General features: G+C 35.2%; 2 protein-coding genes across 2 annotated transcripts; both read right to left on the bottom strand.

Annotated features, from left to right (window-relative positions):
- Positions 1 to 7,335: 7,335 nt before the first annotated feature.
- Positions 7,336 to 8,595, bottom strand: LOC146930100 (uncharacterized). Its single transcript, XM_085707470.1, has one exon. It carries the CDS (start codon positions 8,593 to 8,595, stop codon positions 7,336 to 7,338), a length of 1,260 nt encoding a protein of 419 aa, XP_085563596.1.
- A 1,428-nt stretch (positions 8,596 to 10,023) lies between these two features.
- Positions 10,024 to 11,010, bottom strand: LOC146930099 (uncharacterized). The gene has a single exon (XM_085707469.1). The coding sequence runs from the start codon at positions 11,008 to 11,010 to the stop codon at positions 10,024 to 10,026; it is 987 nt and encodes a 328-aa protein (XP_085563595.1).
- Between the last annotated feature and the right edge of the window lie 4,943 nt (positions 11,011 to 15,953).

Here is a 15,953-nt window from a genome sequence, read left to right as displayed (position 1 = left end):
TTAAAGTAATAAATAAGATTAACTACTTCTATCCAAAGGACGTGAAATAAAAATAATTTATACCTTGTACCAAATAAAATAAATAATAATTTATACCTAAGGGAGTTTGAATTATAACTGTAATAAGGAAATGCAATCGAGAGACATAGGACATTCGTAGCAACACCCTTATATAATTATAATACACCCACAATTATGGATACAAAGAAATGTGTAAGGTTGTTTACTTAAAAAATACTCTATCCGTTTCAAAATGAATGTCGTTTAAAAAATGATACTTTACCAAATTATCCTAATCAACTATTGATTTGTTTTTCATTCAAGAAAAAATAATACTCCCTCCGGTCCTAAATATAAGCAAATTTGACTTTTTACATTCATTCAATTAATGATGTATGTGGTCCATAATATGAACCACATACATCATTAATTGAATGAACCTAAAAAGTGAAATTTGCTTATATTTAGGACCGGAGGGAGTATCTTGGAAGTAGTGGAGTATTAATTGAATGGTACAATTGAAAAGAAAAAATTATTATTGCATTGGAGATTGAAAGTGACATTCATTTTAAAACACATTTTTTTGACTAAAACAACACTCGTTTTAAAACTGAATGAGCAAAATTTATATTGAAAATGATTTTAAGCATTACGCCTACACATCATACTAGTACATGTTCCAAACAGTACCTCATAAAGAATAGCCGGATATAGTTGCAACCGAAGAATGTTGTATTTATGACAATATCTTCATCTAGAATTGAGTGTTTAAGTCTTGGGGAGTGTGGTTTTAATCAATTCTATGTTGGTGGCTATCACTATCTTCTACCTATCATTTTTTTCTCTGAGGTTTGAACCTCGGACCTTGCATATATTATGCATTGTTCATATTAACCGAGTTAAGCTCACGATTAACTACCTATCGTTTATAACGATGCCTAAAGGTATTTGAGGAGTTGGCGAATTTGGTGGCCCCGCCCCGGTTGTGTACTTTTATGGGGAGTTTGAAAAGTTTAGCCCCGTCAAAATTGTTGTGTTCTCTTGATAGGATTCTTAAGAAATTTAATTTGAGGAAAAGGAGAATTTTGAGGAGTGTTATGATTTGAATTGTGTTTGGTGTTCGGGAGTTGGGGGAATCGGAGAACATTTTTTGTAAATGTAAATTTGTGAGTGCCTTAATATTTTAAGAACGTGGGCACACAAGGTGAGATGCTGCATGCGTTAAACATGAATAAAAGATTCCATTCGTTTTACAATACTTGTCGTTTTTAGAGATTAATTTTGTTTCATTTTACTTGTTACTTTTAAGTTTTAATGCAACATTAATTATTGATTTGTCAATATTACCCTTATATATTTGTTGTAGAAAGAGAAATAATAAAATGAAATAATAAATGGTTAAGGGTATTATAGAAAAAACACAAAGAAATTAATCAAAATTAACAAAATTTATTTGGTTTCTTAGTATGTGTAAATTTCTCAAAAACGACAAGTATTGTAAAACGGATGGAATAATATATAAAGGAAAATCTCATCTCATCTCATCTCATCATAATTAAGGGTATCACCCTCTCTCTTTGGTGTTATGGGTTTGATGAGGAATTAGGGTTTTGCAAGCTTTAAACACCCAAAATAATAGAATCAATCCACATTTTGATTCACTACTTTCATCCTTTCGCTATACTATTTGTTAGATTCAAACACCAAAAATTCGTTAGATTTCTTATCACAACATTATATTTGGTTTGCATCTTTATTTTTCAAGTAAGTAGCTGCTACATCCTTATTGTCATTGATTTAGAGCCTTATAAGTTATGAATAATGCATTTATTTGGTTATCTAGTATTTGATGCTCAAAATCCACTTATTATGGTGAAGCTTCAGTTAAGATAATGATGTGACATGAATTTATATTGGATTACTATGTAATAATTACTAGTGTAACGTCGCATGCTAAACACAGGTACACTTTATATTAACAAAATACCTAACTTTAAAAAGTAAGTTATATGCAAAAAAAATCATGATCATAAAAAATAAAACATGATCAAAAGTGTCATCCATTGGGACATGATTCTTGAGAATAAAAAAGCCATTAAAAAATATATGTTTAAGTGTGAATAACACTCTTCCTTGAACAAAATTGAATTTGTACAATGCCTCTGACGTTTTAATGATAACAAAGTATTAAGGAAAAGTTAGATATGGTTTTTTTGAAGAAAGAAAAGTTAGATATGGTAATATATGTTTAAGTGTGTGGGACCACGTATTAAAATTTATCAAGGTCTGAACATATATGAGAGCATCAGAAACATAAAAGAAGCTAAAGACTTTATAGAAGATCTAAAGAAAGGTCAATCAGAAGTCAACAAGTGATCATAGGTGAAGAATTCACCTATAAGCTACTGAAGACCAGACTTTGGATCACCAGACTCTAAATCACCCAAACCCTGAGTCATCCAAACTATGGTATCCAGACTCTGAGGACCTAAGACACGTCAGCTTTGTCTTCTTCTGGGAAGGGTCGCTTTCAGGATCTGACCATGTACAATTTGTCTTCTCCTGAATCACGTGCTAAGTCAAATTCAAGAACAAAAGAAATGAAACAAATAACTCTATTTGCAACAATAGATTTTCAATGTCTTTTCAAACTAGATTAACCATATTAGCCAACATTCCAACATCTTGATTTGATAGCTTCTCAAAGACTCTTAATGTGCTAGCACTCTCCAACGTCTCGCAAATCCTTCTTTATATAAGGAGCTGAAGACTTGAAGAATAAAACAAGACTCTGCAGTTTTTACAAGTGGTCCTCACTTTGTCAAATTTAAAAATGCATAAACGCTTAAGAATTTCTTACTAAGTTAATATCTTAGAAATTTTAAGTCTAAAGAGTCGTGCACTGTTTTTTAATTGATTACACCTTTAATTATATATCAATTGTAAAACCAAACAATCTTTTATTTGATTAAATTAGATAGTAAGAACTTTCTTTTAGTTGTGATTGAGCATTTGAAGTCTCTTTCCTTCGTGCTTGATCAAACATGTACAAATGATTAGTTAGTATAATAATTTCAAACATGAAAGAATAAAAATTAAATGGTTTAATTGTAAACAATTTATTCATTAAGATCGAGATATTATATGAAGTTATAACACACTTACTTGGAAACCATGATTACCGCATTCGCCGAGATTTGAGACAAAGTCTTCCTGTGCCTTTCACATGCTCCGGACTTAGGGTTTTCGAAGGGGCAAACCGCTAATGAGCAGAATTGTCAGAGTGATGGCAAAGGGGACTTAGCCTCTCTATTTATAACCGTGCAACCCTAGGCACCACCCATCATGGGCCTAGTGTTTGGGCCTACACTATGTTTCTACACAAATCAGATTAAGTGCCCAAAAGCCCATTATTTATTGATCACTTTTGTTAGGGCCTAAGCATCATCAAATGGATCACAACATCAGTCCGTTTTTATTAAAACCAAAACCAACAATTGATTGTAGCCCACAAAATATTATAAGAAATTCTAACATTAATTGCATGATTAAATTGTTATTAGGCTATAATATTAAAAGTAACATACCATTAGTGGCAAGACATAACGGATTTTCATGTAAATGTTGAAAGCAATATAACTTTTCAACACAAATCACTTGGAAATGATTATTGGCTTTCCATTTTGATTTACACAAGGCGTTTTCATGAAATAACGATGGCAAATGTTTTGTAGATCAGAATATGTGATAGGATTTCTTAATGATGAAGAAACATGGTAGATGAAATTCTTACGAGGTTGATTCGATGAATGAATAAAAATAGCTGCAATCACACAATTGATGACCATGTCTACAGGTATCTGCGTATCATTATCCGAAGTAAAGTTAAAGAACACATAAATATAATATATAACGAGTTCTCAAAGAGATATTATTTAAGGATTCAAAATTAAGAAGTTGTTTCTTAAAAAAAGTCAAATACTACAAATTTCGATGCATGGAATACACAAATTTTCTTAAAAGCTTACAATTTAAAGTGATTTATGAAATTACCCTCTTACTCTCAACGATAGTTAATTGTCGTTCGAGAGGCTTTTTAAATCGGTTAAACTAACTTAAAAAATGATTGAACCGATTTAAAAAGTATCATTTAACTGTCATTGGAGAGGCAAATGCCATTATAGTGCTGTTCAACCACCAACAGTTGTAATTTTGAGCAAACTAGTAATAGACTCGTGCTTCCGCACGGGTCACGTGACATTGTGCTAATCATATAAAAAATAATTACATTGTTAATATCATGAAATGTTTAAAAATATAAAGTTTTTATTGAATATTTTTTCTTATATATAGTAAAATATGTTAAATATTTGAATTGCATATGTTATGGATTTTATTTTCTAATGTACACGAAAACAAATTTTTATATGCATATTTTAGAAAGTTAATAAACTAATATTTTTTAATCCTTCAAAAAAAACTAATTTTTTTAAAACTCATGATTATTTTCAATATAACAAAATTAATGTAATATTTCTATTAAATAACTTTTTATTTTATATATGAAAAATACTGTTCAATGTTTGTATCGCATCCATTGCAGATTTTATGTGTTTTATTTGCATAAATAATTTTTTGCGTAAATATATGAGAAAATTGGATATGATAAAATTGTGGAAATGCATTAATATTGTCAAAATATAATAGTGTTTCTATTGAATAAATTTATATTTTACATGCAAAACACCATTCAATGTTGCACCGCACCCGTTGCAGATTTTATGTGTTTATATATGCATAAATAATTTTTATGTACATATATGAAAAAATCGATATGATGATAAAATTTTGGAAACTCGTGACTATTTTCAAATATCAACATCAATGTAGTGTTTTTATTAAATAACTTTTTATTTTATATGCAAAACACCGTTCAATGTTTGCACCGCACCCGTTGCAGATTTTATGTGTTTTATGTGAAGAAACAAATTTTTATCTAAATATATGAGAGAGTTTTTTTTGAACAATCAAAAATGGAACTTATATATTAACAAACCATGAGCACTCCTCAGCACAAGGTGTACCAAGGAGACCCCAAATAATTACAAATATGCAAAGTCAAGCAAAAGTTAGCCAAGTCCCAAACAAGCCAAAGGACTCGACCACCACAAATAGAAGCCAAAAACGAAAACAACATTGTTAGCTTTTAGCCACCAAAGAGAATACCGTTTTACTTTATCCAACAACTGATCAATGGAACTACCTATATTGTTAAACAACCTTTGATTACGGTCATTCCAAATGATCCACGCACAAAGCAACCAAACAAGCTGCATAAAAGAGCATTTTGCTCGTCCGCCACCTGCTGAATGAGTAAACTGATAGAAATGAGCTGATACATTAATGGGGTCAGGACCTGAGACACCAAGCAGAACCTGAGACCACAAAATACCATAGAATCCTCAAGAAATGAATAAATGCTGAGACGTCTCGATGTCGCCACACCCTAACAAAAACCTGCAACCGCGTGTGAAAGGATACCACGATGCACCAAGTTTGCCCGTGTAGGCAGCCTATTCTTAACCAACCTCCAAGCAAAAATTGAGACCTTAAGCGGAACATGTTTATGCCAAACTAGAGCATCTGCACCTTCCACCTGAGGGCTATCCTGAGTAGTCAGTAACTGATAAGCACTACGAACAGTATAACCTGCAGAGAGATCCATATGCCACCTCCAAGTATCTTTCACTCCAAACTGCAAGGAAACAGTACGAAGTAAAATAATACACTCCCCTAGCATTTCCTCCTCCCACACCCACAAACTCCTTCTCCAACACCAACCCGCTCCTCCAACCTCCCACCCCCTAGAAAACATGTACGCAACCGTGGTAGATTTATCAACCGCAAGCTCAAAAAAGCGCCTAATGCGCACACAAAATGGTACATCACCTAACCAAGTATCATGCCAAAATAAGGTATCTGCCCCATCTCCCACCAGGCGAGACACACCCTCCTGAAACCACCTGCCACCTACACCACCTAACCCATCCCTAATTTTAGCAATCTCTCGCCACCAAGAAGAACCACTCCGGCCCCCAACCTCCAACCTCCCATCCTCCTCACCATATCTCGCCACCAGAACCCTATACCATAAACTACTCCTCTCCACCAATAACCGCCAACACCACTTTCCTAACAACGCATCATTAAACTCCCGCAACCTCCACACCCCCAACCCTCCAACCTCCCTCCGAGAACAAATAGTGGTCCAACTGACCCAAGATACTTTCCTATGATCCTCACAACCCCCCCAAAAAAAATTAGTAAAAATAGAGTCAAGGGAAGAAATTATACCTGACGGAGCCTTGAATAAGGAAAGAGCATAGAAGGGTAGAGAGGTCAAGACAGACTTTAGAAGAACTAACCGGCCACCAAACGATAAAAACCGACTATTGAACCCAGACAGTCTCGATTTAATGCTATGCAAAAGAGGTTCCCGAAAAATCAGTCGACGCGGATCACCACCGATAGAAAGACCCAAATACACAAACGGCACTTTCCCCACACGACAGCGAAGGACAGAGGCCGCTTCATTCAGCCAGGAATCAGAAACATTGACACCGACCAACATGCTCTTGTTAAAATTTACTTTCAAGCCAGACATAGCCTCAAACAATACCAAAACCGCTCGCATCGCCCGAATATTCGCCCAACTCTTCGTTCCAAGAATCAGAGTGTCGTTGGCAAACTGAAGATGAGTACTGACACAGAGGAAGTCGCCCCAACTGTATAACCTACAAAAATATTTCTTTCAACCACCGACTTCATAATAATGTTCCATCCCTCCGCAGCTAACAGAAAAAGAAAAGGGAAGAGAGGGTCTCCTTGGCGCAGCCCCCTCTCCAAAGAAAACTCGTCAGTCGGGCTACCATTAACTAAGACCGAGGCTGTTGCAGTCGAGACGCATTCCTTAATCCACTTTCTCCACAGGACAGGGAAAGACATCCTTTCCATCACCGCGTCCAGGTACCCCTAGTCGACTGAATCATACGCTTTTTCGAAATCAACCTTAAACAACAGTAATTCCTTTTTTAATCTACACGCCTCATCCACCACCTCATTTACAATAAGAATCCCATCTAAAATTTGTCTATTTTGAACAAAAGCTGACTGCTCTTCAGCAACAACAGAACCGATCACATGCCGCAATCAATTAGCAAGAACCTTCGCCAAAATTTTATAAATACTTCCCACCAGCGAAATGGGTCGATAATCATTCAATTTCTGAGGATTGTCACTCTTTGGAATAAGGGCAATAAAAGTTGAATTAATACCTCACGACAACTTCCCATTTCGATGAAATTCCGCCGTAAACCGCATAATATCCTGTTTCATGTCACTCCAGAAATCCTTAACGAAACCAAAATTCACCCCATCCGGACCTGGACTTTTATAACTGTCACAATCCCACACTGTCGCCTTTACCTCTTCTTCTGAAAAAGGCCTAGTTAGGCCCCCACCCTCCGTATAACTCAGAGTCTTAAACCTCAGGTTGTGCAGAGCTATTCTTTCCGTCCTACCTCTCTTGAAATGATTCGCAAAATGAGAAAAAACTGCTTGGCGAACGGGATGAACTCCCTCCACCACCGTCCCATCAACAACAATGGAATCCAAATGATTATGGCGCCGCCGCCCCAACAGAACGGGATGAAAATATTTGGAATTCGCATCCCCTTCTCGAAGCCATTTTAACCGAGATTGTTGCCACGCGATACTAGTATTTGCCCGAGACAACGAATGAATATCAGAGGAAATAACATGCAACTCGTCGATTTCAGAAGCCGACAAAGCCTCGAACTCCCCTCTACCATCCAACTCTGCTTGTCTTTCCTTAAGAGACTTAATTCTCCCAGGTAAATTTTTTGAGTGAGTACCATGCCACTCTTTCAGCGCTTCTTTTATCCTCTTTAATTTTTCACGGAGAACAAATCCCCCCCAGCCATCAACTTGAAACGACTTCCATTTATCCGACACAAACTGTTTGTAACCCGGAACATCTTGCCAACACTTCAACATACGAATAGGTCGGGGTCCCCAATTCTCCTCATCCACCGACAAAACAAGAGGGCAATGATCCGAGAGACCCCTCAAAAGCGCAGTTTGAACACAATTAGGCCAATGAAAACACCACTCCTCAGACAACAGAAACATGTCAATGCAACTCATGGATCTACCATCTCCTTTAAACCACGTAAAAATCCGTCCAAAAAGCGGTAAATCCAGCAACACATTATCCTCAATAAAAGAATTGAACACTGCATGATCGTTTGACGCATTTTCTCCCCTGACAGAGCGTCTTTCCTCCGAGCTCCGAACAACATTAAAATCACCACACACACACACTCGCTTACCTCTTAACAACATCAATTGCTCCGATAAGGATACCCACATCGCCTCTTTTTCACGAAGACCACACGGAGCATACACATTGAACAAATAAAAATCTTCATTTGACTTAACAAATTTGCCATGAATCAATAAAAAATGTTGGCTACTTACAGAAGACCACACTTCCACCTCCTTGTTATCCCACATAATTAACAAGCCCCCCGACGCCCCCTCAGATGGTCGAAAAGAGAAATTGAAAAAAGATTTACCCCATAAAGATGCCACAAGAGAAGAATCAAAAACAGATAATTTTGTTTCCTGCAGACACACAATCCACGGCAATTTTTCCCCTACCAACAACCGCACTTCTCTTCGCTTTTCTACACCTCCCAAACCCCTAATATTCCAAGAAATCAACTTCATCACCCTTTCCCACCCGCCCCACACACCACCAAAACACCCCTACGACCTCCCACTCCTAGCCGAGCCACCCCCATCCTCATTCCCCATAATCGGCCCTGAATTCATAGCCTTACCCTCTCCATTTAACACCTCAAACCTATTATGAATGACCCCAGGAAAATCCAGACCAATGTCTCTTCCTATTCCCCTAACATCTTCATCCGCCACCGTCTCATTTCCACGCATCACCACCCAATGTTGCCAATCAGTGTTAACAGAAGAAGAAGAAGAAATATTTCCATCTAGCATCCCTTGAGGAACACCCTCCAACGCCTGTTGCAAACAGAGTTCCCGTTGGCGTTTCCGTTCTTGTTTCCGAATAATTTCAACACCTCTGAAGGATCATTCCCAGACAAACGGGCCACCTTTTTAAGGCAATGCACATTATGATTAAGCACACCTCCTACTTTTTTCCGGCTCTGAACTTCGTCCACCTCAACTGGTCTGTCGGCTAGCAGCGCCAAAGACTTCTCTTTCTTTGAGCTAACCAAAGGCACACCACCCACCTCTCCAGTCTTGTGTGACTTAAGCCACTCCAAACTCCAAGGTCCCGAAGATGTGGTAGAACGATTTCCTCCCGGAGGACACGAAGACTGACGAATACTTCGCTTCTTGGAATTCGAACGGACTCCATCGTCTGGGCCCCCTGCGGACTCATTCACGCAAAGCACGGGTAACCGTTTGTGATGTCATTCACTTCCAGAGACGGCAGAAGGAGCATAACCTGAGGCACCCCCACCCACCTCGTAATCAGAAGAGACATGTTTAACCGTCGCCTCGTCGGATTGGTTTGGCAAGATATTATTCTCATCCACTATCAAATCCTTTACTATATTATCAACCAAGACATCCACGTTATTAACCGCATCCGAGTCCCTTTGAAAATCAGCTTGACCATCATCATTAGAGCAATTCGACCCCGCATCAAACAAACAAGCGTCGTCACCCAAATTGAAAAACCCATTCCTCACACATCTTAATTTCAACTTGGACACCATCAATTAAACTCGTATCAGTCACATTCACAATATCCAAAGATGACGTCGCAACCAACACCCTGGCATAATCGAATCTTTCCCTATTTAAGGTGCATCCATCCGTCCGAAGGTAACGCCTACAGTCTAACACGCAAAGCTTGAAACAATTTTCACTCCAAGCATGCACCGGCACCCCTTACACTCGTAACCATGCTCCTCTCTGAAAAGGCACCACCGCTTTATCCCATCGCACAATATTTGAAAATAAAAGATCAAAGAATTGCTTCGCTTCAACCACTATTTGCATAATGTCCACTTCCGACAAGCTATGAAGGAATACTTTATCCGCCCCCAACGGAATAATATCAACGTCACGAAAGCCGACATCTTCCACTCTGCTCTGAATTACCGGTATCGCCTCCCCATTCATTACGGTGCCAATCAACCCTTTCCTGGCCCAATTTAAATCACTGTCCATTGAGCGGTACATTCTGACCAACTTTTTATGTTGTTGGTTTGCTGAAAAACTCTTGTGAAGTTGCTGCTGTTCTGAACCTTCACCTACAATCACCTTAACACAATTACGCTCCTCTTCCTCCCTCAAGACCTTACGCGCATCAACCTCCCCTTCATCAAACATCTTCACCTTTTCAGGAATAGGCCTTATGTTGTCCTTCCTCACCACTAAGTCCTTCTCAACCCCAGCTGCCGCATTCACTAGATTAAAACCCTTACCTACGTCGTTACTCACTACAGCCACATTCCCCACCTTTCCTACCTTCTCACCAGCATTCACGACCTTCCCCTCGCCCTCATCCACTAACGCCTTCTGATTACTCTTATGGAATCGCGCTAAAGACGCTTTTACACGCATGTGCCCAAAGTATACATTATTCACCGCACGTAAAAGCTTGTCAACATCACGTACACTGGAGAACCTCACAAAACCATAAGCCTCGCCGTTAACATTCAACTTATTAGGAACGAAAACCTCTTCCAACATCCCACAAACCTCAAAGCCTTGCCTAAGAATGAAATTAGGAGCTTGCATAGGGAAATTAGTAAAGTAGAAAGTGACAAACCGTTTTAGAGATGAATCTGCCACGTCTTCCTTCTGATCAGCAGAACCATCACGCGTTCTTTGCTTAGAAGCAGCACCAACCGATCGCTTTGCACCTATCATCTTGGAGCTTCGTGGCCGAGACAGGAATCTCCCATTCCGCCGCCGAACAGCAACTCCACCCTCCCTGCTATGGTGTCGTGACCAAGAAGCAAAGGGTCTCTCCCACGAAGATGCATCCCACGACCTTTCCCTTGAGAACCGACCTTCCCTTATAGCAAACCTAAACCTAGACCGTTGAAAACCGTAGTCGCCTCTCTCGTCGAACCGAGAAGCCTCCCGCTGTCTGTCATGACCTCGATCGTCCTGTCGCAACGCTTTCCGACATCGCGGTCTCGCGTCAATCCAATTTCCCCCTCCCCCCCCATATGTGGCTCCCTGCTTGGCCCCCTTCCCCCCTGTAGAACCTCTCTACCGGTGAAAAGGACCGATAGAGACGACCATGGTAGAATCCATTGTCGTCGCCTCTCACAAACTCTCTGTCTCTCGCCTCTCTCATGTTTTTTCCCAAAAAATAAAAAAAGATTAAAGCTTACAAATGTTGTTTTGTGTGTTGCTATGAGAAAGTTGATATGATAAAATCGTGGAAACTCATTAATATTGTCAAAATATAAACATTAATATTGTGTTTCTATTGAATAACTTTTTATTTTATATGCAAAACACCGTTCAATGTTTACACTACACCCGTTGCAGATTTTATGTGCTTATATATGCATAAATAAATTTTTACATACATATATGAGAAAATCGAAATGATAAAATTTTAAAAACTAGTGACTATTTTCAAAATGATAAAATTTTTATAGCACGTGACTATTTTCAAAATAGCAACATCAATGTATTTGCATTAAATAACTCTTTATTTTATATTTAAAACACTGATAAATATTTGCACCGCTCTCTTTGAGGATGTTATAATCTTATATATGCAGAAGAAATTTTTTATTTAACGATATATGATTGTCGATATGATAAAATTTGGAAAACTCATGACCATTTTCAAAATATCAACATCATTGTATTGTTTCTCCAAAATACCGTTAAATATTTACAACTCACTCATTGTAGAATTTATGTGCTTATATCTCCAAAATCAAATTTTATGTACATCGATATGAGAAAGTTGATATGACTGAATTTTGAAAACAAATTATTATTTTAAAAATATTAACATTAATGTATTATTTCTTTTTTGAAGAAATTAATGTATCGTTTCTATTTAAAAAAATTATATGCAAATTAGTAAGATTAAAAGATTAAAAAAGATCAGAATAAACTATTTTCCTATACCTATGGCATAAAAGAGTAATATAAACTATTTTTCTATATTTATTCTATAATACACTGTTTTTTCTTATTATTTAATAGAAAATTCTTTAAAAAAATAATATATAAAAATTGAAATATAAGAATTTTCTTATGTATTGTTAGTAGATTAAAAAAACAATTAAAATTTTAAAATTAAGAATATTGTGAAGACTTATTAATTTAGCATCCAAAAATCAAATATGCGTGGAAATTGTTATATCCGTGTTTCATAATATTTGTTTTTATGTTTTTTTTTTAAAAAAACAAATAAATTGATTTCATAGTTATCCGAGAATTTTAAAATTAAGAATATTTTGAAGACTTATTAATTTTGCATCCAAAAAACAAATATGCGTGAAAAATTGTTATATCCGTGTTTCATAATATTTGTTTTTATGTCATTTTTTAAAAAACAAATAAATTGATTTCATAGTTGGGAATTTTAAAATTAAGAATATTTTCAAGACTTATTAATTTTGCATCCAAAAAACAAATATGCGTGGGAAATTGTTATATCCGTGTTTCATAATATTTGTTTTTATGTCATTTTTTAAAAAACAAATAAATTGATTTCATAGTTATCTGGGAAAATTTGTTAGACTTGTGATGATCATTATCCGTATTATTTTTTTTAACAAATTAATTAATCCTTATTTATTAATTTTGTTACTTCTGCCACAACTTAACCTAATTTTTTCCCGCTCATTTGCTTTATTAGGTTTGCAATTATTTAACCTAACAAATTCCATCTAAAAAAAATGCATTGCACACCAATTTCATTCCTATCTTCTTGCCTTTTTTTTTTTGAAGAAAATATTTTCTACCATATCAATGATCACGTATTGATCTTTCTATTTTATACTTTTTTTTTGTCAAGAATTTTACACTTTTTTTTTGGATTTTTTTTAATTTCATGCCTTTTTTTTGACATCCTTACGTCTGCAGCAACTTAACCTAATTTTTTTTCCGCTCATTTGCTTTATTAGGTTTGCAATTATTTAACCTAACAAATTCCATCAAAAAAAATGCATTGTACATCAATTTCATTCCTATCCTCTTGCCTTTTTTTTTTGAAGAAAATATGTTCTACCATATCAATGATCTTACGGGTTAAAGATTATTTATTGGTCTCTTTTATAGTCGAGAAAACTCGTGCGACGCACGGGTCAAAAGTCTAGTTTCATATTTATCCGTGGAAATTTGTTACAGTTGTGATGACCATTATCCATAATTAATTTCTTTTTTTAAAAAATAATTAAATTAAATTTTTCAAAATGACCATTATGCACATGAAATCAAGGAGATCATGAGTTTTAAAGAGGACGATTATGAAATTTTGCTGTACTTAAACTTTTATATATTGTTAGTAGATATATTGTTAGTAGATATTTATCCGTGGAAATTTGTTACAGTTGTGATGTCCATTATCCATAATTAATTTGTTTTTTAAAAAACAATTAAATTAAATTTTGCAAAATGACCATTATGCACATGAAATCAAGGAGACCATGAGTTTTAAAGAGGACGATTATGAAATTTTGCTGTACTTAAACTTTTATATATTGTTAGCAGATTAACCTAATTTTATTTTCCGCTCATTTGCTTTATTAGGTTTGCAATTATTTAACCTAACAAATTCCATCTAAAAAAAATGCATTGCACATCAATTTCATTCCTATCCTCTTGCCTTTTTTTTTGAAGAAATTATTTTCTACCATATCAATGATCTTACGGGTTAAAGATTATTTATTGGTCTCTTTTATAGTCAAGAAAATCCGTGCGACGCACGGGTCAAAAGTCTAGTTTCATATTTATCCGTGGAAATTTGTTACAGTTGTGATGACCATTATCCATAATTAATTTGTTTTTTAAAAAAACAATTAAATTAAATTTTTCAAAATGACCATTATGCACATGAAATCAAGGAGATCATGAGTTTTAAAGAGGACGATTATGAAATTTTGCTGTACTTAAACATTTATCTATTGTTAGTAGATATTTATCCGTGGAAATTTGTTACAGTTGTGATGACTATTATCCATAATTAATTTGTTTTTTTAAAAAACAATTAAATTAAATTTTGTAAAATGACCATTATGCACATGAAATCAAAGAGATCATGAGTTTTAAAGAGGATGATTATGAAATTTTGCTGTACTTAAACTTTTATATATTGTTAGTAGATATATTGTTAGTAGATAACCAATTTCATATTTATCCGTGGAAATTTGTTACAGTTGTGATGACCATCATCCATAATTAATTTGTTTTTTCAAAAAACAATTAAATTAAATTTTGCAAAATGACCATTATGCACATGGAATCAAGGAGATCATGAGTTTTAAAGAGGACGATTATAAAATTTTGTTGTACTTAAACTTTTATATATTGTTAGTAGATGTGAAGAGCAGCTCTCTTCCTTTTTTTTTTTGTGGAAGGAACTCTCTTTCTTTAAACACGGGATTTCGCAACACCTATACGTTTGAAAATTACTCTTTAGACTTTCATTTTTTTTTCTACCATCCAAGGCCAGTTATGCATAGTGCAAACTGTTCTATTCCCCCAGCGACTCCTAATTTTGGGGGCCCAAATTATCCAAAAAAAATTAAGAGAATTGCTTCTATGACATCTATTGTTTCCTCAAAACACATGGAAATGACCAAAAATATTCCAACGGTAGTTAACTACCGCTGACTTATAACTAGAAAACCGACGGTGGTAAACTATTGTTGGATTTTTGGTCATTTCCATGTGTTTCTAGGAAACAATGGATGTCAAAAAAGCATGCTTCAAAAATTAAATAGAAATATTTAAGGATCTAAAACTATGAAATTCATTTTATTAATAAATATCAAATTATTAAAGGTCGAAATTCATGCATATATCAATGTTCAAGAGTCCAAATCCTTCACATATATAATTTTAAGGGTCCAAATTCCTATATATACCAATTTTAAAGGTCTAAATTCCTATATATACCAATTTCTATATCGAGAATTTTGAAGACGCAAAATTAAAACAGGGCCTCCAAAATATATAGGATGGCCTTTGCTCCCAAACACTTAAAAAAAGCAAAATTCCCTCAACATCAATTAACTACCGTTTGAAAGATTTTTTAAATCGGTTAAATTTATTTAAAAAAGTGATAGAACCGATCTAAAAAATGTGGAACAACACTTAACTATCATTGGAGAGTCCAATGACACTTAAGTGTCTCTCAGTGAAGGATAAGAGAAATTTTGGAAGCTTCAAGACCTCCAAATTTCTTATACGTTTTCTTGTAGAGAGCTATCTTGAAAAACAATCTTGGTAAAAAACTAAATATCTAAATACTCCATCCATTTCAAAATGAGTGTCGATTTAGGTGTTTACACACATGTTAAGAAATGCAATGATTAAAAGAAAGAGAATGGTTATTTTACCAAATTATCCTTATTAACTATTGGTTAGTTTTAAAAGTAATACTTTGGAAGTAGTGTGTAGAGTATTAATTGGAGGGTACAATTGAAAAGAAAAAGTTATTATTGCATTGGAAACTGAAAGTGACATTCATTTTGAAACAAATTTTTTTGGCTAAAGCGACACTCATTTTGAAACGGAGGGAGTACTACGCTTCTCTTTGGTAAAAAAACAACATATAACTGAAAACAGTTCATAGTGAATGAAGTTATAATAAATGATTTATAAACTAATAT

This window comes from Medicago sativa, chromosome 4 (assembly GCF_051527215.1).
Source record: "Medicago sativa cultivar Bolivia chromosome 4, Bolivia_mono, whole genome shotgun sequence".
In the NCBI taxonomy this organism is placed as follows: Eukaryota; Viridiplantae; Streptophyta; class Magnoliopsida; order Fabales; family Fabaceae; genus Medicago; species Medicago sativa.
Note: the sequence above shows the minus strand (reverse complement) of the source record. Positions and strands in the feature narration are given on the sequence as shown.

Excerpts from the sequence above, each read along its gene's own strand:
- LOC146930100 (XM_085707470.1), bottom strand. The coding sequence starts at position 8,595 with ATGTGGGATAACAAGGAGGTGGAAGTGTGGTCTTCTGTAAGTAGCCAA.
- LOC146930099 (XM_085707469.1), bottom strand. The coding sequence starts at position 11,010 with ATGATAGGTGCAAAGCGATCGGTTGGTGCTGCTTCTAAGCAAAGAACG.